The 26973-nt window shown below is 36.4% G+C and overlaps 1 protein-coding gene across 1 annotated transcript; it reads right to left on the reverse strand.

Annotated features, from left to right (window-relative positions):
- Positions 1–6220: 6220 nt before the first annotated feature.
- On the reverse strand, positions 6221–22766 carry LOC149778386 (mannan endo-1,4-beta-mannosidase-like). Its single transcript, XM_089939212.1, has 6 exons — positions 22485–22766; positions 17581–17751; positions 16748–16897; positions 15663–15808; positions 15088–15270; positions 6221–7146 (listed from the first exon to the last, which is right to left on the reverse strand). Exons 1-6 carry the CDS (start codon positions 22741–22743, stop codon positions 6772–6774), a joined length of 1284 nt encoding a protein of 427 aa, XP_089795338.1. The 5' UTR covers positions 22744–22766; the 3' UTR covers positions 6221–6771.
- Positions 22767–26973: the final 4207 nt, after the last annotated feature.

Consider the following 26973-nt stretch of genomic DNA (forward strand, 5'->3'; position numbering starts at 1 on the left):
ACTCTGCCTTGTAAAACAATTATGCCTTCAAACGTGTTACGAAGATGTCAATCGGAAATCAAAATCTAATGTGACTGCTATAGCGGCTACGTTGAAAATGTCTGAAAAAATCGTCAGAGTGACATAGAGTTTATAGTATAAGAATTCGTATGACGTCACGTTCTTCCAAATTCCCAATATGTTCGCACGGCAGCCATCTAAACAACTCTTCTCCGGAACGGAAAGTCAGATTGACATCGGATTTTCACCAGAAGACTTCTTATGGCATCTTGTTGGTCGTAATTGAAAATGATGCCACTCAGGCATTCAGTATGGCCACCACAGTGGCCATCTTGAACATTTAGTTTTCTCTGCTTCTCCTAAATAGACATATTCATATATGTGTGGGATTTTCACTGAAATACATTTTATAATGTCTACTCAGCCACTCCTCCACCAAAATGCATTTGCCGCCATGTATGGAATATCTTTGCTGAAAAATGGCGCTCAACCTCAAAACAATCAAACAAAAACTTCTTTGTCACAAATGAAAATCCTGCAAATCTGAAGTTTAATATGGCCAGCACAGCAGCCATCTTAGAAACGTTTGTTAATGCAGCTGCTCCTGAAGGAAAATTTATGTTCACAGCTGGCTTTCACCAGAAGACTTCTCATGCTTTATTTTGGTCCTAAATGAAAATGTTGTTGCTCAGGCATCACGTATTACCGCCAAAATGCCCATCTTGAAAATCTTGTTATCACTACTTCTCCTAAATGAATGGTTATATCAGCATCGGGGTTTCACTGAGAGACTTCGTACGATCTCTAGTTGGTCATGAACGAAAATAGAGCCAATATAAGCTTAGATACAATTGCTATTCAGAAAAGATTATTATTATTGCCTCTCCTTGAACTTTGGTCATATGGACATTGTGCTTTCACAAGAAGAGGGGGCCCCGAGTGGCCGAGTGGTCTAAAGCGCTTTCCGTTACGGATCACTGCCATCTCATCTCTGTCTACGTGGGTTCGAGTCTAGGATTCGGCTAACGTGGGTATGTGAGAAAGCTTGCCAGTAGGTTCTCGTGGGTCGGTGGTTCTTCGCGGGGTTTTCCCGGGTTCTTCCTTCACCATTAATACTGGCCGCCATGCATAGCCTATCGTGTGCTGAAATATGGCGTTAAACCTCACAACAACAACAACAATCACAAGAAGACTTCTTTTCATATCTACTTCGTCCATCATATAGATCGTGCAACTCTGATATCCAATATTGCCTCCGAAGCAGCCTCGTTAAAAATTGTGGGGTTATTTTCTCAAAACAGAACGTCATATCAAGATAGGATCACACAAGCAGATTTCTTGTAATACTTTGTTCATCTTAAATTCAATGTGTGCTATTCTGACCTCCAATTTTGCCACCATTGTTACTCCTTTTAAACAGAAGGTAATTTTTACATGGAATTTGCACCGGTGTCTGGCTGGTCTCTAATGTAAATGATGCAAACTGACCGTCAAGATGGTCATTATGGTAGGCATATTGAAAATATTGCTATCTCGACTCTTCCCAGATGGATAGTATATTAGTACCTGGTTTTCACTAACAGACATCTTCTGTCACTTAGATGGTCCTAAATGAAAATAGTTCCACTCTTTCATCCAAAATGACTGACACAACGGTTGTCTTGAAGGTCTTGCTGTTACTACCCACTATTGGATGGATGGCCATTTTGCCGTAGCGTTTTCGCCAAATACTTCTGATGATGTCTTTTTGGTCCTAAATGGAAATATTGCCAATCTGATATTTAAGATGCCAGGCATAGCAGCCATATTGAAAATCTTGTTTCATTACTACTTCAAAACAGTGAAGAATATTAGAGATGTCTTCAACACTCGGCAGTTCAAAAAGAAGGAAAGATCCTGTTTTGAATTCCTGGAAATTATTTTCGGTCGGTAGAACATCAATCCTTTCGATGAATTCTATTTTGTACATTCTTAGAAAAAAATGTTTAATTTTTAAACAGAATATCAGTGAAATTTCTTGATTAAGGTCACGATGAGAGTACTTTCCATGGTTCATATTAACAAGGAAGAATTTTTATTGCTTAAAATGGTTAATGTTTTCAACTGAGAGGTGTACTACTTTAAAAAAGGGAAGTGGGTTTCATTTAACATGAAGTTCCTGTGTATCTGCAACGGATGATGTCTGATACAGTGGTCGTCTGTTAGAATGGCACACATTTTGCAGCAGAAAACAAACTTTAGAATAGTAGGGTCAGATATGTGAGTAGTAATTATAAACGAAGGAAGAAAGTCTCAACTAATTATGAAACATTTAGTGTTTTCATTAAAAAGTCAATATCATGTTGCGGAAAAAGACTATTATAACATTTTTAAGTCATAAAATCGATACAAAAAAATCAGTATTTGAAAGCAAAAGGATATCACGTCATTTTTGTGCTAAATTGTGCTCTTCAGTACTGCACATCTCATATGTTAGCTATTTAGTGACAGAACCTGACCTCTGAAGATGATCTGGCACAAAAGAGATTTGGAATGTGACCTCTGAGGATCAGCTGGCAATAAAGATATTTGGATTGCTTGCCTCTTTGTATGGGTCAAAGTTTAATTCTTTATCAGCATCTTAGGAAAAATCTTGTCTCCCATTTGAGGAAAATTTCACATTATTTCCACTAATATGTTGACCACGAGTCGTGCTAGAGGGGTTGCCGTCCCTGCTTCGTACCTTTAAACACAAATTCTTATTCTTGTCGGATGTGGGGGTAGTGGGCTAACGTAATTGATCCATCATACAAACCTCCTCTTATTAAATAGCTTGATCAGGAAATTGAACTTTGCAATATAGTATTGCACATCAAATCTTTCGACATAATGGTGAATCTTGGCATCACAGAAAGGAAAAACATTGTATGTTTGAGTGCTGAAACAGAACTTTTTCATTACTATAATCTTGCGTCTCTTTCATACTATGCTAGTTCGTGAGGGAAATCTTTCCTCCTCTCCAAAACAACAGGATAAGTGAATTTATGGCTCACTGACAAACCACAGTTTGCATACAGGATTGTATACACTGACTTTTTAAATCATTTATTAACCTGAAACCCGAGAAAACTGAAATTAAACCTCACTAAAGCCATATACAGTACACTCACAACTTCCAAAGCAAATTGTTTGGACGAAATTTAATTGTTTCAAAATAGCTAATTATGGCATTCATATCATAACTTGTAGTGAAAACCCTGTATATCCCTATACACTCTTGATTAAGGTCACTATTATAGTTTTTAGTTCTACTGATCATAGATCATAAGAGTTTATTAGATTACTTTTCCTGGATAGATGGTCATATCAATATTGGGTTTTCTGTGATGTCTTTTTAGTCTTAAAGAATAATGGTGCCATTTTATCTTTCCGTAAGGCCGCCAAGGCAGCCATCTTGAAAATCTTGTTCTTGTTATTCCTCTTAAAAAGAAAGTCAGTTTGACATGGAGTTTTCCAAAAAAGAATTCATATGATGTCTAGTTCATCCTAAAAGAAATTCGTGCAGACCGGAAGTTTAATATGGCCGCTACAACAGCAATCATGACAATTTTGTTATTGTTTCTCTTCAAGGTCATACTGTGACTTTCACCACAATACATCTTGTGACACATTGTTGGTACTACGTAAAGATGGTGCGAATGCGAATCTCGTATCATAAATCGCCACCGTGGTAGCCATGTTGAGACTATCACCCTTTTCGTTTGGCTCATATCAAGCGATCAATCTGCCGGGACCAGTTCTCAAGCAAAGTTGCAAGTTGCTTTACCGTGGATAAGAGGCGGTACACTTCCAGGGTTTACGATGTTTCTTTGTTGAATAATGTCTCATTATCCTACCTATCATATGGCAAGGACACTCTCCAGGACATCACTCTGAGCCAAGCCATGCAATTGATCATGAAAACTATTCCACGCTACCACATACAATATCACTGCATCAAATGCAGTCTAATCTTTAACAGATCCATGTCGCTGTTTAATGGGTTGAACTCTATATGCCTACTGGTCATGCATTGAGACAATAACGATGATAAAGCAATCTTAGCCTTTCCATTTCTCAGACGGGCTCCATTCTATACACATGATAAAACTGTGTATATAATATAATCTATACAATCTCACAGTAGCTCCTCTGCAACAATAAATAACGACGTCGCTGAGTGTAATTTAAAAGAAGTTCCCTGCAGGAATATAATCTAAAATTCAAATTCTATATCAAATACCTAAACTGATATGTCAGCAAACGTATGTATCACAGCAGTACAAAAAATTATGTTATCATGTTTAATGGAGTCTCGAATCTCCATGTCTACCCATGCAGAAATCGTGCATCATTAAATAGGCTGTCTGTTAAAATGTATGTATAACATAAAGATATATTTTTATATCATCCATGCACATCCTCTTTTAATAAAATCATTCAGACAAATAAGTGTGATCTTAGTGAAGCATTACAGAATGTGAAAATATGAAGACAACCCACAAATTTCTAGGGGGAGGGGTGGATTTAGTTCAATATAATGATTAAAAGTTTGCTTGCTCATTATTACACACCTTGAAATTATACGGTGAAGTGCACAAGTATTTTGGATGCCTTTTCGCAGCGGACAGAGATCCGAAACACCAATGCACGCTATTGTATGCTTTCATTGAATGTAATAAGGAGTAAACAAAATTAAAAATATGTACTGGACTAGAGACCTGATACACACACATATATACCCTCTCTCTCTCTCTCTCTCTCTCTCTCTTCTCTCTCTCACTCTCAAAAGAGGAGGACGAGGAGGAAATTATTATTAGGTTTTTTTAAAAAATGTTTTTAAATAGCTGTGTAAAATATGCAAGTTCTCTCGTTATTTACAGCTACACTCAGTTGTACTCATTACATCAGGCATAATCGAGCTTAAAAGGGGAATAGAGTGACTTCCGCTGTATCTTCCCTCATTTGCCTTGTTAAGCATTTAAACTGTCCAGTTAAGACTGTATTTGTTGAGTAATGGTACAAGTCGCGTGATATTCGTGTTATATAAATCTCGATTTTGACCATATTAGTGATTATGATGTGTTCTTAAGGCAAGAAGATGAGATTAAAAGCGAGAATGTCGATAGCCGAGAGGTAATTATTCCAAAATGTTGGCGGGGGGGGGTGTGAAGTACCTAAAGAAGGCTTTCTGCAGCTACTGCGGAAAAATAAAATGGTGATAAAAAGCGTTTGTTTTATCTTGTATGTGTATACATGCAAAAAGCGTTTGTTTTATCTTGTACGCGTATACATGCAAAAACGTTTGTTTTAGTGGGCATTAATACCGATCTATAGTAAACCAGAGCATCGACAGGATGGAAAAAAAGTTTCATATCAAAGGTGTACAAATTCTTTTACGCATCTCACACATCATGTCACGTAAAATTAGTGCAGATATTATGTACATGAAATACGGAAGACAAGAAAACATGCAAATTTAGTCCGTGTTAGCATTCTTTTTGTACTGAAATGCACACATATTAGAGTGTAAAATAATCGTGAATAAGGGTCATCAAAGAAAACCAACAGAAAGAAACAAATACCAAACTGAAGACGCCAAATTTCCTTCGTTTTTCAAATGCTACGGCTCATTTAAATTCCGTCTGTATTATGTTTTGACATTTTACCATAGAATATCAGCACATAATGGTTTCCGTTTCAACGCCATTACGTGTCTACTGTGACGAACTAAAGCACTTTTCTATATTTTCTATCTTCTAAAGCTGTTGTTACGATTATAATGAAACAAATATCACATGCATAAATACATGTATATATCAAAATCTGGCGGGAAAAGGTGTCGGCCATTTTTGTTGCTATTGAACACAAAAAAAGCTGAAGCAAGTAATGTACTTCTCGTTCGTACCCTAATGCAGCTTCATGTCATTTTACGCAATATTAGTCATATAAATCGACATAAATCAAGTGTGTGTGTGTGTGTGTGTGTGTGTGTGTGTGTGTGTGTGCATGAATGGATGGATGGATGGATGGATGTCAAAACCATAAAGACCATTTTTATGCAAACTATTGGGAAATAAATTTGCTTCAAATATTTGATCACCGATACGCTGAAGGCACAATAGTCCCTCAGCTGGCTTATGAATCGTGTAGTCTATCCGAACATGACTTAAACGGCAGTTAAAAAGAACGAACTAGTGTGCTGGATTCTGGATTATTTTCTGCAAATATCGTTGAGCGGATTCTGCAAACATTGAATCTTTCAAGACACAGTCGGCTCAATAAATGTACCAATAAGTTATATTCAACATGAATTTAGTACATACTTTGCATGCCTGAGTAACTGAAGTAAATCAACATGCAAGGATGTAGGATTTGTTTTAAACATTTAACTCAGGTTATTAATGATGTGATGTACATACATGATTTAGTTATAGTTTGTTGCACACACACACACACACACACACACACACACACATATGCACCTGCACCTGCACGTAAGCAATCGTACTTACTGAAAATGTATGACATGCGGCATCGATTAATAACAGAACTGATAGTATAACAATACTCGCAGTTTAAAACTTCATGGATCATTAAAATGAGTTTAATCTTCCACCTCATAATATTTCTTATTGCACAGTTTTTCAAAATGTTCGATTTAATCAATTAATCATGTCATATAAAGTAAACGAATTGCCTAATGTATAGCACAACTGAGCGAATTTAGGAGCTAGTGGTAAAATGGGTTCTTCAGAGAAGTGTTTTCACGACTGAGGTGAGGAAGACATTGAAAGCTCCAAAAACGTTAAGAATAATCCCGAATATATCACGAAAAACTCCGAACCCTTGATGATTCTGCTTCATGTGGCCGTCATCAATCGTTATATTCACACGGCCACCTTTCGACTGATCGTTTCTGTCTTTGATTGACCGCATCCCTCGTTCTTGCGTAGGAACATCGTCTGCTGCTTGACCACTTCCAAGCGCGTCCCAGGACCAAGCTCCGCTGTAGCCGTGTTCATACGCCCAAGTAAATTGTTCCGGTGAGGTCATCCCTCCACCTTGGTCCTGACTGAATTCGCCAATAATTAGAGGCTTGCTTACATTGTATACACTAGCGTTGACCTTGAAAAAAAAGAACTGGATTGAGGAGAAAAATTCAAAGGGTGGCAACTTCAGCAGATAGAAAATATGTACATTCTGAGATGCTCATTCAGTTTAAATCGCTTTCAAACTGGTTTAACGGCTAAATTGGTTTAAAAGTTTTTTAGAAATACTAGACCCTCCACCATTTTTCATTGTGCAAATAAAAATTATTTTTGAAACAACAGCCACCTTGCTCAGAAAAACGTTGACCATACGTCATTTTAAAGAACAAAGAAGATCTAAGCCATAGTACAAGTAACAAAGGTCATGTAGGCATTCAACACCGATTATTTCAGTAATGGGTGTCATTTTTAGAATATTATTCTGCTTACCTTTAAGTGGCAAGTATTCACTTCATTCGGATTCGTGTGAATCCGTGTTCCTTTGGAAGGTCATTATTTAGACGTCACGATAGGTGCGGTGCATATGGCAAAACAATGTTAAAGTACGTAGACATCTTGGACGAAATGAATCTAAAGGTGTGATCCAATACAATCTGGATTGAATGTAACGCACTGTCATGTCACAATAAAAGATACACATAGTGACAAACAACTTCGTAATACCCTCGATTGTGTATGGAGGGGGATTACCGCCATAATTATATGCGTGTATTTCCTAATCCTCCTTGACGCATTATTGTAAATGGCTGCTTGAAAGTGATACTTTCATAATTCTCTCAATGTTTATTGTATTCTTCATTGATGCAGAGTGTACGTGGCAGTTTGCAAGTGCTACTTTCCTTCTGCATTTTTGTAACTGACTGCTTGCAAGTGCTACATTCGTAATTCTAGTCATGGATTTTTTATTTTTCATTGATCCAAACTGTAAATGGTTGCTTGCAAGTTTTTCGATCTACTTTCCTTCTGCGTCATTGTATCTTGCAATTTGTCAACTACTGAATTGATTCTGTAGTTTTTCGTATGACAAACGCTATGTCAGTTATTGCAAGTTTTGTATATTCTGTTTGTAAACTTTACAATTGCATCATTCCAACTGCTGTTTTCATACAGATTTGGCCTTGCAACAATATAAATACTAAGTTATATCAGTATCGTCTTTGTTGGCCAACTCGTGTCGCCATCTGTTGTCATAATGGCATACTAGAGATTAGCATGGCATTATGACAACAGACGGCGCTCTAAATTTCCTTTACCTTAAATAATTAATGCTCCCCATGGAGCTTTACGACATTCATTTTGTGTCGATAACTCTTTCAGTCCTTTTTTTAAGGTGAACGTTAGCAACAAAGTTTTAATCGTCTCTAAAACCATATGCTTTCTCAATGATCTAAGTGATTTATAGCATCTTACGAAAACAAAAACGCATACACTACAGCAGGGTGGTCCATCTTTTTCAACCCAAGTTTTGACGCCCTTAAGTATTTACCTTCACCGTTTAAGAATTCTACTTCTTAGTGATATCTCTCATTACTTTGGAAACATTATTTATTTTAGCAAGGATCAGAAATGACTATGATATATTTCCTCGTACTCTTCTTAACGAGCTTTCATCAGAAGAACCCTGGTTGTAATGATTATATTGTACGTCACCCATTTTGACGCACCTCACGGACGTCTATCTTTTCCTGTGATACTCTTGTACATAAACTCCCGCGAAAATAAAATATTTCAGAGCAATATCAATAGCACATTTTAAAAAAACTTTTATAGGTAAAATGACATTATAAAAATTAAAGCATTCCTTAAAGGCGTTCTTATTCTTATCACGTTCTTCATTTTGGAACATATTTTGCCGCAAAAACCGAAATAATCAAACTGTGAAACATCACGACCGTATTATCATAAAAATGTTTACTTGCGATTAGAAAGATCAGATTTAGTGTACAAATGTTTTCCAGTACTTAATTTGCATTGTTAATGTACAGAACCTCAACCTTTGAATGTATTTATAAATACAAAATACAACCAAAAAAAAAAACAGATTTAAAACTGGTTTGCATCCTTTAAAACTTTTATCTCTAAAAGTGGAAATAATCAGAGACAAAATATGTTACAGGAGATTTTACTTTTATTTATTGTAATTCTTACCACTATCAAACCAATTAAAGTTAACAATTTGGTTCAAGAATTTTAACAATATAAATATAGCACCCTTGGGTTCTAATTATTAAGCTGCTCATTGTCACATAAAAGATTTTTTTAAAACTTTAAACAATTTTTGAAATATGAATCTACTAATGCATGATTCTGACTTGTTAATTGCGCTGCTGTTTGAAATATGAAATTAGTTTAGAGAATTATCTATTATCGAAGAAAGAGAGAGAAAGAAAGAAAGAGAGAGATAAAGAAAGAGAGAGAGAGAGAATGCACCAAAACTGCATATTTCATTTGGTGATTGTAATTGTATACATGTATCATGGGTTGATGAGTGTGTTTTGGGACAGTCTTCAGCAAGTATCAACAAAAGAATAAACTCTACTGATCTTACTCGATAATTATACAGGGTAGAATTTTACAGATAACTGTTTTTTTTTTATTTGGTTTTATTCTATTTAATTGCCTACACGTATCCTGGGTAGTTGGGGGTGTTTTGGGACAGTCTTTTGTTGTTTTAGGGTAGTCATGGAGTCTTTCATTTGGTGATAAATACCATTATGGGGAAAAAAACTCTCCTGATCTTACTCGATAATTATGCAATGCAGGATTTTACTGATCACTGTCTTTTTTAAGGTTTGATTCAATATAATGGTATACATGTATCGTGGGTAGGTGAGAGTGTTTTCGGACAGTCTTGAGCTAGCCTCATTACTGTTTGGATGCCTAATTCATGCATAAGTTGTTGGAAATAATCAAACATAAAATTTGCTGGACAGATTTAGAGAGGCAGACAAGTGATAAAAACATTGCCTAAACTTTTAGAACAATTTTTGCTTTAATATTCACAGAAATAGACTATGGAAATCTTGAGGACGCACACATTATGGTCAACAAGTTTTAGTTGGTTGACTTGGTATTAGGTAAAGAACAGTCAGCCTACCATTTTTTTTGTAAAATGGCTTGTCAGATGGTCAAATACAGGAATAGGCTGCAGATGTGCCTTAGATATCTTCTGATTGGGATTTCTTACCATTTGACAAGTGTGACAAGATCTATGGTACTTATAAACATCACTTTTAATTTTCAGCAAATAAAAATTATTCAGGATCTTGTGATAAGTTCTACTGACACCAAAATGTCCAGTTTAAGGAGTTTTATGGGCTAGACTATGCATTTCCTGACTATATGACTTAGGAACAACACTCTGATTGCTCACTGACCACTCATCGACAGCAGGAACATCAGATGTCTCCATTTTCTCATAATGATCCCATTTTTCACAAAGTAACCAACTGGTATTTGTGTGGCTTTAATTTATAAAATCCAGTCTTGTGTCTTCTCTGAGGAATACTAGTACTTGGGGGCCTATAACTCCCAATAAAATGACTTCCATGCTTATAAAGTAGCTGTTACTTTCTGCTAAGATATCTTACAACTGCTGTCAGAAATTGGCTAGTGGTTTTTATTATTCTGTGAAGCTAACTTAGTTATGAATCTACTCTCTCTCTCTCTCTCTCTCTCTCTCTCTCTGCTGAGTGATTAAGACATTTAAATTATGGAATTTACATTATCCATTGTTCCAAGGCACATATATTGGAATAAGAAGCAAAATTTACAATGTTATCTCAGGTGCATAAATATAATAGTTTTGTGAAGGTCAAAGTATGAGAAATAACAAATTAGCAAATAAAATTTAATCCTTTTCATGTTTTTTGTTCATAGCAAGTGCAAACAACTTGTTTTTATTGCCCACAAAATAAATTCATCAAAAAGTGAGCATTTTTGTACAGTATATATATTGAATATAGATCCAGTAATGGAATGTTTTGGAAATTATTTCTTGAAACGGACACTAGAGAATATAACCTGACTGTTCTTGAGTCATAATTTACAAATCTATGTGGTACACAAAAGGTAATGTGTCTTGGCCAGTCCAGGATTTAGTTTCATTTCCTCAGAAATTGCAATGATGAGTGTATGTCCAATCCAAAATCCAGATTGTGTGAAAAGCTTGTCTTCATTCATGTTTTATTCATGTGAAAGTGAAAAACAAAAGGGATTGGCAAATAAATCTATTAGAACAGTGTAAAAAGACTGTCCAGATATTTGTTCCTTATACTTGCCTACCTGTATGATAATTTTTGTTTCAGACTAATTCATCTAACAATATTGTTTTATGAATGCCAGTTTAAATTAAAAAATTTTCTCTTATATTTCCTATGAAAAGTTAAACATAGGACTATATTTTTTTGAAATTTATTTATTTTGCTTTTTTGCAAATTTGTATTGTGCTGATATTTTTTTGGTGTCATGACAACATCAACTTATATTTTAAACAGGATAAAATATTGATAAAATCACAGACAAATGAAGATGGTTATGTGGGGTGGTGGTGGTGGTGGGGTGAATGCTACAACAGCCTGAGCTGTGACTAGCCTTAAAAACTTCACAAGTTTTTTTAGAAAATTGTGTGGGGTGTGTCTTATTCTTCTAACGGAAAACAATCACACCTGTAGAAGGTGCATGTAAAAATCTGTATTAATCTTTTTTAACTTCTACATTAATTTCATATCCAAATGTATCAAGCACTTTTAGTACTGTACTGTAACAGTAATAATACAAACAAATTGAGCTGGTTACTGGTAGCAGTAGCAATGTTATTTATATTCAATATATTATATTTATATAATTGCTACCAATGGAGTCTGATGTTTTATCAATGAGGTACCATTCAATCAGTGATCTTATCAGTACTATAAATATCACTTCATATATGGATGAATACGGTTTTAAATATATTTAAAAATGTAGTTTCCAGTTTGATATCCGTCAAAATAAAGCATCTAATAATTGTATGGAAGTGTTCTTTATGTTTGCCTATAGAAAATATATTTCATACTCTCAGAATTCATTTTCTTATATAATGAAATAAGTTCATATTTTTGTAGCATATATGCTTTGTATGTGATGTCCTTGTTTCAAGTCTTGCTGTTGTATTGAAACAGGAGATTTAAAATGAAATTGGAGATATGACATACTTGTTCCAGACAACTAGTGACAATACTTGCTGGCTATTGCATAATCATCCATGCCATACATATATAAGAATTCTGCATTATTTGACTACTTACCTTACTTCTTGTTATATATATATATATATATATATATATATATATATATATATATATATATATATATATATATATATACAAATAAAATGGGGTGGGAAGGGTTAGCGGAAATATAACTTTGTGTAGATACATCTAACTGTATACAATTTGATACATTTAATTTGTTTTGTGCTACTTGCAGGCCACCTCTCTTCCGAATGTTACTACTCTGAGACATAAGCTGCTGTAATTTGATTCGAATGATATTTTAAATAAGACGCCCAAACATGCCGTAAAATGGTATAACCTCTTGTTGCTAGGGTCAGGGGAGTAGTCGTATTGTAAAAAATTTACGTGTCACAATGTTGTCAAAATGAGGCATTATTTTATGCTAACTTCCTTGATTCTAACTTGCAGCGTGCTTGATGCTACATTATAGTCATGATTTTGGAAGGTGCAGTTTGTGTAACTTGTGATATAGCAAGTTTATAAATGGAATGTTAAAACTTGTAATAACTAACATAGCATTTGCCATACGACAAACTACATAACCAATTCAGTAGTTGGCAAATTGCAAGGACGCAGAAGGTAAGTAGATCTAGGCACTTTCAAACAGCCATTTATAGCTTGCATCAATGAAGAATAGAAAATTCATTACTAGAATTATGAATGTAGCACTTGCAAGCAGCCGTTGACAATAATGCAGAAGGAAAGTAGCACTTGCAAACTGTCACGTACAATCTGCATTAATGAAGAAATATAATATACATTGATAGAATTATGAAAGTACCACTTGCAAGCAGCCATTTACAATAATGCATCAAGGAAGATCAGAAAATACGCGCATATAATTATGGCGGTAATCCCCCTCCATAATTGTAACGATTCCACTCGACGCGCTCCTACGTTAACCCATGTCTAGTACATGGCCACCATTGTAAAAGTCTATAGCGATAGATATTTTTTGTCTGGAAGTTTCTTTGTGACAGTTAAGGTGCAGAGTTTTAAATAATCAGGATTGAATCGACTTTAGTGTCAAATTTTAAAAAAACAAGTATATTTCATTTAAAATGAGTAAATGCGCATTCATGAAGCATGTGACTGGTACTATACAAATAGACAACTATATATGTAGGAGTACAATAACTTTTAAAAAGAAAAATAGGCCAGTAACAGAATAGTATACGGGCAGGAGTACTCCAATGGTTGTTTTTTTTTTTTTTTTTTTTTTTTTTTTTTTTGTTAGGCGGGGATGGTGGTGGGTGGATTCTTGTTATAATAACCCACCCACACCTACCGACAAATAATCTGGTTTTAGAAAATAAAACTCCATTTGTTCACAGTTTTTTCAGAAATATACCTAAGTTTCGGGCCTTTCGATGTAGCATATATAGAAACACAAACTCAGATAACAGTTATTTAAATTCCGTTTAAGCAGAATTTATTGTCACAACATGATACATTGGGATTGGGCACAACTTAATTTGCCCTCTCTCTACATCATACAAGTATTTCCACATTGCTTATCATGACAACAGTGTACCAAAACCAATACGGAAATATATAAATGGACTGCATGAATGGTTTGAATAGATCATTTTAATTATCTGGTATCAATGAAACAGTTGCATGCATATGGTAGAATTCTGTATTTGCATTATCCTTTCCCCTATGGGCGAAAGATTCTATAATGTAAGTAGTCAGGCTTTCCCCAAAGCATACATCTAAGGTAACATCTTGAAATGACACTGAGAGTAATTATATATCAGTTCGGTTTGTTGCTGGTTATACTTGGGACAGAACACGAGAATATGCATTGTGGTTTGAAGTTGAATGAAGTTTGTTGCTGGTTGTATTTGGTTCTGAGCACGAGGAAATGCATTGTGGTTTGAAGTTGACTGAGGTTTGTTGCTGGTTATACTTGGTTCTGAACACGAGGAAATGCTTTGTGGTTTCAACTGAATGCAGTGAAGATCAGTTGTTAGTGAGCTTACATATGACAAAGTCAAGTATGGATATTATTTAAAATTCAATACTAAAACAAGGCATTTTACTTGATTCAATATTTGAAAATAAATATTTTTTCCACAGCACTGTAAGACATACTATATTGGATACTCTGCTAAAGATTGTTCCACGAGACAACTGTTGAGTGTATAAAGATGATTTAGTAGAATTTAGCCTTATTTTGCAAGTGACTATTATTTGAACGTGAATGGATATAATTTATTCGGACATATGGGTGGGGGTGCGAAGTAGATCAGTCAGATAGTTTCGAACTTACCTGGTGTTAATTTGTAGTGTTTAAAATAGTTATCTCTTTCATCTCCATTGTTGACTTTCCCACTCAGTTTTGTTTTTCTTTTTTTTTGAAGACAAATTACCTACACGTGTAGTTTGTAAATCTTGTAAATATTATTACGACTTAAAAGGTGTAGTTTTTCAACTTCGTTATTTGAATATGTCACTGAACATTCATCCATACTACCGCCAAAACAACATAGGAAACAAGAATATGAATGACTGATGTAATAAATCTACAAGTAAAATATACGTCAGGACGTGCATTTCTTCCAATAATTTAATATCCTTTTCTCTTAAACAAATGTGTGAACCTCGTATAAGATACAAAGAAAACCCAAGAATTCGGAGTCTAGGTCAAGGGAAGTTCCGTGACCATCCGAAAGATAATAAAGCCACACGAGATTCTGACTGAAAGAGACAAAGGCATGTAATTGATAAAATCATACCATGAATGGGTCATGAGGTAGGTAGATGAAGAGTGTCTGGTAGGTGTGTATTTGGTAGAGGTCGAAATAGGCCCCTGGCAAACTGCCGCTTGCCAGTCTCAGACACTCATCGCTGTAGAAGTTTCTTCGATTCAGTTGGTCGGTAATTGTCCTATACGTCCAGGAACCTGTCGTCACCAAAGCCTAGATTTTAATTTAATCATGGTAAATTAACGATTTCGGGAATTGTGCTTGAAGAGGAAAAAAAACACGTGATCTCAATATACCAATAAAAGACAGGTCGGTAACGGAACGGCCAACATCGTTTTCATTAAATGTCGAACGTTAAAGTAAACAAGCTAACGGTATTCCCATTATCGCGGTGAATGACTCCACATAAAATTGGTTTCAACGATTGCCAAAGTTAGATTGATGCACTTTTGATTTTGTAGGAGTATTGTCCCATAACATGTACTTATATATTGCACCACAGATGCAGATAATAATATGGAGAGAGAGAGAGATTTATCAAAAGCTGAAAGAACGGAGGTGTACCAGAATTATGTTAATATTTTTTGCAGATTTTATTTTGATACCTTGGGGTCCACGGAATGAATGGCGTCAGCCTGTAGCGATAAAAACCTAAGCATGCGCTCCAAGGGTACGTGTTTTTTGGTCCAGTCAGCACCTTCCCAAGGATACAATGTTGTCGTATCATAACATTTTTCATCCGTTTTCATTCCTGTACAATTTAAGGACGAAATCCAGTTTACTTTTTGTCTAAATGTTTTATGCAATTTTAACCTCTTGCTAGCTAAGATTCTTGGAACATAAAGTCTGGAAATAACATAATTCCTATCTGAATCAAAAACGCATTCAGTCACACACACACACACACACACACACACACACACACACACACACACACACACACCTCAATGACTGATACTGCTATCATTTCCCTGGAGAAACAGTATCACGTGCAGCTGCACGTTAATATTACAACCACGTTCACCGAATTTTACTTGTATGAAATACTCGGGACAAATGTCAGAAGCAGTGATTTACAAAACAAAATTTTCTTAATATAACATAAAATTTTCGCATCATCAGAAATTTCAGCCAACTAAAACTATCAAAGTAGCCTTTGCATATACACTTCAGACATCCATTGGAAACTTGATCGCAAACTAATAAAATAGAAAAGCATGTCGTTTACAAATAGACCTAGATAGTCCGACTTTCTGAGCATATGATACGCGCACAATGTAACCAGAATAAATACATTTCTATCCAAACTACGATGTGACACTAACGAGTACAGTTTAATCTCCAAATTTTAAGGTTGTTCTATTGACAAATAATTGGGAAATAATAATGAAAAACTTACTAAAAAGCCATCCCATTCCAAGAAAACATTGAGAGAAATGGGAAAGGATAATTGAAAATATACTCATTATTCAGTATACTTTTGATGCACAAAACACAAAAATTCAGGCAATACTGCTGCTGTTACAGTAAATCTATATAAACATAATTAACCTTGGTCATGAAATTAAACTTAACCATGTAATTAACATCAAGCATGTCACAGGACAAAGTAAATTTGAAAATATTCCACTTCAACGACTCAGCTATCAGACCTTGAGCTCGAATTTCATGCTTGAAAAGTTTTACCAACCTATTTCGATACATCCCGCTGGTTCATTCATTATCTCCCAGATCCCAAGTCCACGCTCATTTTTCAACGCGCTGACCATCGGTTTCAGGGCGTTGTTGATGTAAGAAAAAAGTTTTTCATCCTCATACAACAACCCTTCCAGATGACTCCCTGCATGAAGAGAACATATTATCTATTAATTCAGGAATAAATGATTAAACTGCGAATTGCTTCCCTTCAGAAGTCAAACGTTAAACAATTACCCGTAGATTAAAAAAAAATACGTGTGATTCCAATTGCAATGGTTTTAAAATTAGGAAGGTAGGTAAGTACTGAGCGCTTCAAGGACTGGGCAAAACTGGCTCTGTTGGATGCACAAACTAATTTCGAGAATTTTTTTTTAAATATTTTTTTACCCTGATGGAAAAAAGTGCTTGGATCGGCAATGAAAAACAAGAACGGTCTGCCAACTAGAAGTACGTATATTTTTTTTGACCTTGTTACTCAGATTGTATAAGTTATGTTAGCTGTAATTGCATACTTATAAATGACATTTATCAGCCCCCCCCCCAAAAAAAAATTATCATTTACGACAATCTTATGAGAATATGTACATAGCGCTATCTTCTTCGCTAAAGTATCACATCGTAACAGAAGCTTTTCTACACTGTGTCATGCCTTCGAAACGCGACATTATGACACATACAATCTTAACACGAATCTTAACACTAACGCAACCACGGCCGCCACTTCCGCTCCCGAAAAGGAAAAACTACATTTGCATGTATGCCCCACTTTTTAATGATGCAGGTGAGACACCCAAGAACCTCTTCCCTGAAGCAGTTATAGCTTACCCGTCTGTAGAATGGCACAGCTCCAAAGGCAGAAGTTGACCAGAATGTTCCGTGACTGTGCCTGTCTGACGTAGTCCGTCATGTCTCCTATAATGTAGGGGTCAAGGCCGGTCACATAACCACTGCTGTTGAACATTGGGGTGTTTTCGCCTTCAACATGTACCCAGACTCCTATAAAAAATTGAATTGTGGAGAGGTTAATATATGAGATGAATAATGAGTGTTGGTGGTGGACTTTGTTTTACACGTCGAATATAAATGTAACCCCTCTATCTTTCCTAAAATTATATTATACTCGTCGGTCTGTGTTTCCAAGACTTTGTAATATATATTATATTTTGGTGATTTTGGTGCTGCTAGAACTATGTCAACTGTAAATAACCTGGCCCAAATAATTATTATACTATCAGAAGCATTTTCAGATTACATTTGTATGCACATTCTTTCTCAACATAACTTGCGTCTTTGAACTGCATTTCATTTTGAATTCCATGTACTCATTCCTTAATGGCACTTGTACTGAAATCTGTTTTGTGCTATAAAAAAATAGACCATGATATCACTGTGCCCGGCTGCCGCCATATTGTTTTCCGACAAAGTACCGAGAGGCGCATAATAACTCATAGTAATTCACAACATACATGCAAAAATAAAAATATCTGTATTTGCACTTGCCTCACTATGTAATGGTTTGATATAATCAACTACAGTATATGAGTGTGTACTAAATCGGCAACCTTTGTGTCGACTATCCAAGAGATACCACAACGCATCGCACTATTCAATGCCCGATCAGTAGGACCACCGATGAGCCCAAGTGCGCGGGTGTAACACCACCGGTTACTCCATCAAGTCGTTCCCCAGCCACTGTCACGGAGGTGGAATTGCTGTCATCCCAACGAACTCCGTGCTCAGACGTCTTAACAACAACACAACCATCAATTTCTACCACACATAGTTTGAACTAATCCAAACCACACTAACACTGGAACAAAGGTCAATCCATTTGTTCTGCCTCTACCGCCCTCCTCCCAGTAGAAAAAACAAGCTGACTGAATCTCTCTTTTGGGAGCAGTTTTCGAATCTCCTGGAGTATGGAAATGCGATAGGTGGCAACCTGATTATTCTTGAAGATTTCAACTTTCACTTTGGCTGTCCTGGAAAGCCATACACATCAAAACTCCTAGATTCCATTAGTTGTTTCAACCTCAAACAGTCAGTTAACCAATCCAAAATAAACATGGACACATTCCCTAACCCTCCACCTTTATGTTCTACTAAGAGAAACCTCCGTATGATAAATAGAACCAAACTAATGCACGACATCCAAGCAATCCTAACAACTTGCTTACCTCCTACAGCATAACAATTCGAAAACTGCCTGCGTTCTCTGCTTGTCAAACATGCCCCAGCGACCAAGCGCAGAGTATCAATTCAAACGTGTTCTCCGTGGTATAGCAGTGTTCGGGACCAGCTTCGCACTGCTAAAAGGGACCACCGTAAAGCTGAGAGGCTTTGGCTTTCCACCAGACTCACAATTCATTTGCAAACTTACGAAGCCGCTAAGAAGAACGTGACAAACATGGTCCATGCAGCGAAATCAGCTCACTACAGTACTAAGATCACGGAAAGTCCCAGCTGCAAAGATCTCTTCGAGATTACTAACAAGCTAATGTCAAAGAACAAATGTACACCACTTCCAACTACCTTCTCTCCAGTCTACCTTCCGGACCCGTTTGCAAATTTCTTCCGTGACAATGTACAAACCATTAAAGATAAGCTTGACAACACCATTTCAACTGACTCGTCGTCACCATACAGTTGCGATACAGAATTTCAGCGGCAACCGTTAGCAGCATTTGAACCTGTTCCTATGGATTTAGTACGTACAATAGTGATGAAGAGTGCACCAAAGGCATTTGAACGTGATCCAATTCCAACATCACTACTGCTTGAGTGATTAGATCCAATATTGCCTTCACTAACTGAGGTTATTATTACCTCTCTCTCATCCGGGGAATTCCCGTCATTTTTCAAAACTGCCTCTGCTGAAGAAACCAACACTCGGCCATAACGATTTAAAGAACTACCGCCCAGTTTCTAATCTCCCATTCATATAAAAAAATTCGTAGAAAACGTTATTCTATCCCAACTTTGATCTCATCTGAATTCAAACAGTCCTTTTAGCAATGTATAGTCTACATATCGCCCTTGCTACAGTACTGAAACTACTCTTCTGAAAGTACTTAATGACCTTCTCTATGCTTTGGATAGCGGAAAGATTACAATCCTCACCTTCCTTAATTTGTCTGCAGCATTTGACACAATATACCATGATATATTACCTAACCTTCTGCAGCATGTATTTGGCATTGATGATACAGTCTTATTGTGGTTCGAGTTCTACTTGGTCAACAGGACACACATGGTGTCTGCAAATGAAATACACTCCAGCCCAGTTAATGTATGTTGTGGTGTTCCACAGAGGTCTGTTCTTGGAATTGTTCTCTTCATTCTATACACTCAGCCGCTCTCAAGTGTCATAGATCATCATCCAGTGTCCCACTAATTGTATGCTAACGACACCCAAATATACAAATCTAGCCACCCAACTGAAGTTGATGCTACCATCCAAGGTGTAGATAGGTGCATTTCTGGTGTGAAATCATGGATGACATGTAACAAGCTGCAGATGAATGATAATAAAACTAAGGCCATTCTGATCACAACACAAAGACTTTCTCATTCACATCCTTTATCTCAAACAATAAATATCAGCCACACCAATATTAAAATTCACACAGTCAGTACGAAACCTAGGTGTTACTTTGTACAGTATTCTCACATTGCACCATCATGTCATGAACGTATGCAATGCTGCATATCTTGAGCTGGGACGCATCAGCTCCATTTGCAAATAACTTTCAGTTGATGCCACTAAAACACTTGTGTGTTCATTAGTACTTTCAAGACTGGACTCTTGTAACTCAATTCTGTCTGGTTCGTCTCAATATCTACTCCAGAAACTTCAAAAGTTCAAAACACAGCTGTTCGGATCATCCTTAGAGTACCACGATCAGAGCACACCTCCCCTGCTTTGTACCCTACACTGGCTATCAGTTCGATCCAGAATCAAACACAAAATGTGTTCTCTGTGCTACCTTTCACTGACGGACTCCAGTCCAACATTCTTATCCGACCTCACCCATGTGTACACACCAGCAAGATACTTACGCTCCTCTTCTGACAATTGTATACTCACTATTCCCACTGTGAAAACGAAGCCATATGTGCAACGTTCTTTTGCATACCAGGGCCCAGCAACGTGGAACGAATTGTCCACTGAACTTAGACACAAAGTCAGTGATCTCATTCAAGAGTGCTCTTAAAACTCACGTATTTCAACTGCAAGAACAAACTTAAAGACCTAATAATGTTTCCTACCTAATTATTTCCAGCATGTTTTATGTTTTCTAATTTCATGGTGTTTGTTTTTTGTAATCATATCATTATATATGTTTTTTTTATGTTTTAGGTGTTGTCTAATGTTGTAAAGCGCTTAGAGCTTCTAAAGAATAGGCGCTATACAAAGTACTCATTATTTTTATTATTATTATTATTATTATTCATAATACAAAAAATAACAAACAAAAACCATGGATATATTTTTAAAATATATGGAATATATATGCAAAATTTCTAGATTCTACATGCAAAACATCACATCAATTTAGCAGAGTGTAATTTTGTACGCTTAGCAAAATATAAGACATAGACACTTTCCGACATACATACCTCTCTATTTACATGTTAAAACATGAATCACATATAAGAATACTTCATCGATAATGTGTGTGGGTGTGGGTGTGTGTAGTTCCTTTAAACTTTCATCTCAAAATATTCAGGGTATATGTATCGGTGATGAAATGAAAGTACTTTGTGTATTGTACTGTTCTAGAAAGATTCATCAAATTTGATTATATGATTTATACTGTATGTAGGCTTAACCACCACTGTATCTAAATATTGGAATGCACATCTTTATTCAGATAAACAAATTTGGCACCTGGTTTTCAATACGAATAATAACACGCAAAAGATCAATGATCGCCATTATGCCGGTTCGCCGTGTCCGAACGGCTATTTTTAAAAACTGAAGTCATTGCGTGTGACGTTTCACAGAGGTTTTTAAAAAGTACAAGCGCCATAACATCAGTGCATACATACACACTGAGGTCTCACTGGACAGTTTATCTGGTGAATTTTCATCCAACAATGACCTATTGCAGAAAAATGAGAATAATTTTGCACTGAAGATACAAATAAAAACAAACTAATGAGTTTTGTAGAAAGCAGACATGTAAGATTTTGACTGCAGAAATCAGGTTAATTCCTGATGCACCTGGTGGTTTTTATCCTGAACCAACACTGCCACCAACCCCTAAATTTTACATTCATTTTTAACAGGAAATCGCTATTTTTAATATTTTCCTGTGGCAAGGCAGCTAAAAGAATCAGTATATGCCTTATGCATGAATAAAGTTCACTAGTACTATAACAAATTAGCGTACTTTTCATCACCCCTCAACCATCTAGATTTTTAGAAATTTACCTCCGTAGCAGACACACGTAAATACGTAAGCCAAGTCGGCTGCTCATTTGCAGCCCAAGTTACGCATTTGATCTCCAATGCTCGTCTAACTATGACAGGCAGTCACCAACAAGCCAACCCATTTCCAAGCCTAACTCAAAGTAAATGTAAACCACATTACAGATTTAGCTTATGTTTGAATTTATAAATGCTAGGCTTGTGATAATTAGGCTCATGCCTTCTACCTTAAAAAATAGGGGAGTGTCAAAATACGAAATTATCCAGTGAGACCTGAGAGAAAAGATCTACATACGAACTGAATTCCCTCCGCTTTCGTGTATTTCGTCCATCGCTTTGAGGAACGCGGGTCTGGATGAATTGTAACGACCATTTCCGAAATCGTTCCCATAGATATACCAGGCCTGGTTCATTCCAGACATGAAAACTTTATCCCCATTAAGGGTCAAATTCTTGCCACTAACAGATAAAAACCTCTGTGCCGCTCTCCTGCCACAGAGACAAAGGAAAAGAAAACACACAACAATGTTAACACGCCCAAAGCAGCCCACCATGTTTATAACTGACAGATAACTGACAAAACAATTTCGGGTAAACGTACATGTGTGTAAACAAGGTTATCGATATAAGATAATTATTCACCTGGGTCGTGAGGAAGTTTAAACGATGCATACTGTATCAGGTTATGAAACTACAACTGGGCATTGTTGAAAATACCGCATGTGCACAAAGGAAATACAACATTACAGGAGCATAAACTACAGTTGTGCATTGCCGAAAATTTCGCAAGCACACAAAGGAAAAACAACATTACTGGTGCGTGAACTACAACTGTGCATTGTCGAATGTATCACCTGCATAAAGGAAAAGTTAGTATAGGTGCGTAAATACGGTTCGGGTGTAAGTTATAAGGCAAACCGTCCTTAAAAATCATATAACACATGTAACAGGAGGTTTGGAGATGATACGTTCATGCTCAAAAACCCTTGTTGTTTATTAGACGTAATAAACGATGTAAATCTTAACGTTTTAACGTAATTAATTTGTGAAAATTTAGTAAATACGGCCGTTTCATGACCTAAAATTTTCGTGTTTTAGTTATCCACTAAATGTAAAGTGCGCGCACGATATCGCCGCACATTTCTTACATAGTAAGCGAGATCACTTTCAGTGAATTTGGGATGATATCCTTCCCGACGCCAAATATTTTATTTTAATTTCAACAAATTCACTGCCATAATTTTAAAGGAAATTACAATGGGATAAGACCTAACGTTGTCCAAACATATCGATGTTTCTTGCAATAGATGATTATTATATAAAGCAGAGCATGTCATGTGTTTTTACACACACACACACACACACACACACACACGCATGCATTCATGCATACATACATACATACATACGTACACACACATACAGACACATACAATCATATATATATATATATATATATATATATATATATATATATATATATATATATATATATGTATATATATACGTACATACATACATACATACCCGCGGTCCACTTTGTAGAAACCTTACACAAAGTCCCCTTTTCTTGCAAGATGCTTATGGGCTGGCGGATTGTACCTTCTTTCAAGGTGTCCGCTTAATTTGGTTCACGTTATCGAGAGGGTTGACCACACTCGATGTTATTGCCCGGTTCGAGTAAATATAAATATAAGTGGTGAAACTTATAGGTGGAATAGATAGAGATCTGAGCAGAGATATAGAACAGACCAACACGAGCCCCCGTACATGTAAACAACAATTTAATCAATTACATAAAACAATTGTGAGAATTCATTACATCAGGAATATACTCTGCTTCTAAAAATTAAACTTTCACCAAATTACAAGGAACACAAATATATTTCAATAAAGTAGCCGATCTGTTTTACTGATAGATTTAGTTCATCATAGAATCTAGTGAACAATCGAATTCAATGCCTTGTACAATGGCATAACCTGCTTCTCCGTTCACTCCACTGCCACTGTAGCTGTTCCTTCGACATCCCTCTGTTTTGCCTCTTTCGGTCCTCAACTCTATGCGTCGCACGTAGATTCACAGATACATGGATCTCAGGATAATACGTCTCACTACACGTCTCAGGATACGCCTCATAGATAATACGTTACAGGATACGTCTCAGAGATAATACATCGCAGGAGCTATTTTCTCCCTTTTAAAATAATATAAACAGAGACAACCTAAATTTTCTGTTGTTTATGATAACAGGGGCTTGCATTATTCCCCTCTCGTTATCAGATCTTACTATCGGTGCTAAACAGATGCTAAGGCTATCAGTCCGCTCCACATGTCCTATAATGACCCTAGTTAGTTTAATGGCTAATTCCTCATGCATTAACACCACACATTAACACCACACGAGGCATAACGGTTCCGAGCCAGCCTCAATTTACACAAGTGAATAAATGAAATACATTACATGGTTTCTACGTCATGTTCGGCGAATACACACTCAACCTTAATCATACATGAAATCTAAATTCGGTGAATTCACACGGAATCTCGTAACTCATATTAACTAATGGAATGCATGAAATTCTTAGAACCTAATTCTTATGCAAACAAGACGACTAATTCAAACAATTCGTCTAACTTATCTAAAGACTAATGTACGACTTCCTAAGCATAAACTCAACACAGTTATACGTCATAAAGCAAATTGATACACGAATGTAGAAATTAAATTCATGCAAATATAAGAAAATAAATTCAGCAAAGCATTATATATGGCATCAACAAATTACGTGGAATTGGCACATATACCTTTGAGCTTTCAGCGTTCCTCGCTTAAACTGCCAAATTTGTTCTCTCAAATTTGCTCTCGGAGTATTTTTACACTTGTTTTCTCTTGCAGAAAAGCTTAGACTGATTAAAATTTTCGATGTGGAGATATTAAAACTAGGAAAGTTAGTGTGGGAAACACGCCACTTATTTTGTATAACCAATCAGAATCAAATATATCTGCCACCTTTCTCCCGAGGCGCCAAAGTCGTGGTCAACTTGACCTTGTAGTTTGAGTAACAGTGTTCTGCCATCTTTCAGTTTTGACATTTGCACCATGGAATCGAAGTTAGCTTTTGTCTCCACCAGTCTTCTGTTGGCTAAATAAACCGTATCGTACATTTTGGAGGTGCTTTCGTTCTCCTTTTTTTTTTTAAATTGGTAGCAAAGCCGTCAAAGATAATCAACATCGTGGAAGACTCTTGTCTGCGATTGGTGAGCGGGATGTGGCTGCTGTTAAGAAATCGCTTGATGAAGCCGTTCAGCAACTAGTAAAAGACATTTGTATTATCACAGATGTTAATTTGTCATCGGTTTTGAAGATATTGAGGAATCATTTGAAGCCTAGAAAGGTTTATAAATGATCCCGTGTTTGTTGACGACTGATCTAAAACACAGTCTGGTTGAAACCGCCAAAACAGGTGCTCGCCAAATAGGTCATGAATGAACAGAAACGTTTGAATGAAATTGCCACAGGTGATTAAACACGGATTTACATTTTTAGAACTCGACTCAAGAGAAAATAATAAAGTTTTAGATCGGAGAAAACGAGAACAGACTACAAATCGCTGGAACTATTCCGACTCTCAAGACAGTTTCAATATGCATTAGATGTCGAGGAAAAAAGCCATATTGTCTGCGATTATACTTTTACGTCTCCAAAGTGTTCCAAAAGCTATAGAACACTCATGAACCACCCCGGTCTAAGCATCGGTGAAGTATCCATCTACTCCATGACAACGTACTGAGCATAAATCCGCTGTCATGACATATATTCCGAAAGAGCACAACATCTAAACTTTGCCCAATCTTCAATAAAGCCCAGATTTAGCTCCAAGTGGTTTTTAGTTGAATTCCGTTATCAAGATTTGCTGAGGGCAAACGATTTAAAGCCGACAAGTGGTAGGAAGTGCAATTTCCAGTTTGAAGAACATGCCAAAAGTCAAATACAAAATAACATTTAATAATTAGAATATCCGACTAAGACAATACGTACATGTGTGTGACGTGACGGGTTGTTATGCGGCCACTAGTAGGTGTGTTATGATTGTGGTGGGGTGCTCACAATATTCTATTTAAATTATTATAGAAGTCCCACCCAGGCTAAATTTTGGTTGGAAGTTACATTAGTGAAAGTTAGATGTAAAGGTCTGAGCCCCAAGTCAGCAACACCGACGGTTAAATGATTAAATATACAAAAAAAGTAAAATTCAACGAATAGCAATTTAATGACAAATGATTAAAATTTCCCATGTACTCTACTTCCGCTCGACCCTGTGATAGCCTATTGCATCATTTGATTAGTAGTGTGAGATAGCTTTCCACATGTCCTTGTATTCTACTCATCTGTGTATTCTTCTCTCCTATTCCTCCAATTCCTTCTCCTCTTCCTCCCGAATTTCTCCAAATTCCTTTTCCTCCTCGACTTCTCTATACTCATCCTCCGTCACCACTTTCTCCTTCTCGATTCCTTTTCATCCTCCTCCTCGACTCTCTTCACCGACTAGACTTGTTGACTGCTCTGCTAGTCTCACTTCCGTGTCCACTCTTAGAGACTCGGGACTTAACTGAACCGGAAGTTCTGTCCCCAAAAAAGCTTCCCGTGAAAACACAAGGACGGTACAATTTTTTCCTTAGCCCTTTCATCTCACATTACTCCCTGTCTATCATCAGATAACGGCTATTAAATTTCTTCGGTCACGCATTCATTCACATCGAAATACTCATACGTTCTTGTATG

Source organism: Sinohyriopsis cumingii, chromosome 17 (assembly GCF_028554795.1).
Source record: "Sinohyriopsis cumingii isolate HCF-2022 chromosome 17, ASM2855479v2, whole genome shotgun sequence".
NCBI lineage: Eukaryota > Metazoa > Mollusca > Bivalvia > Unionida > Unionidae > Sinohyriopsis > Sinohyriopsis cumingii.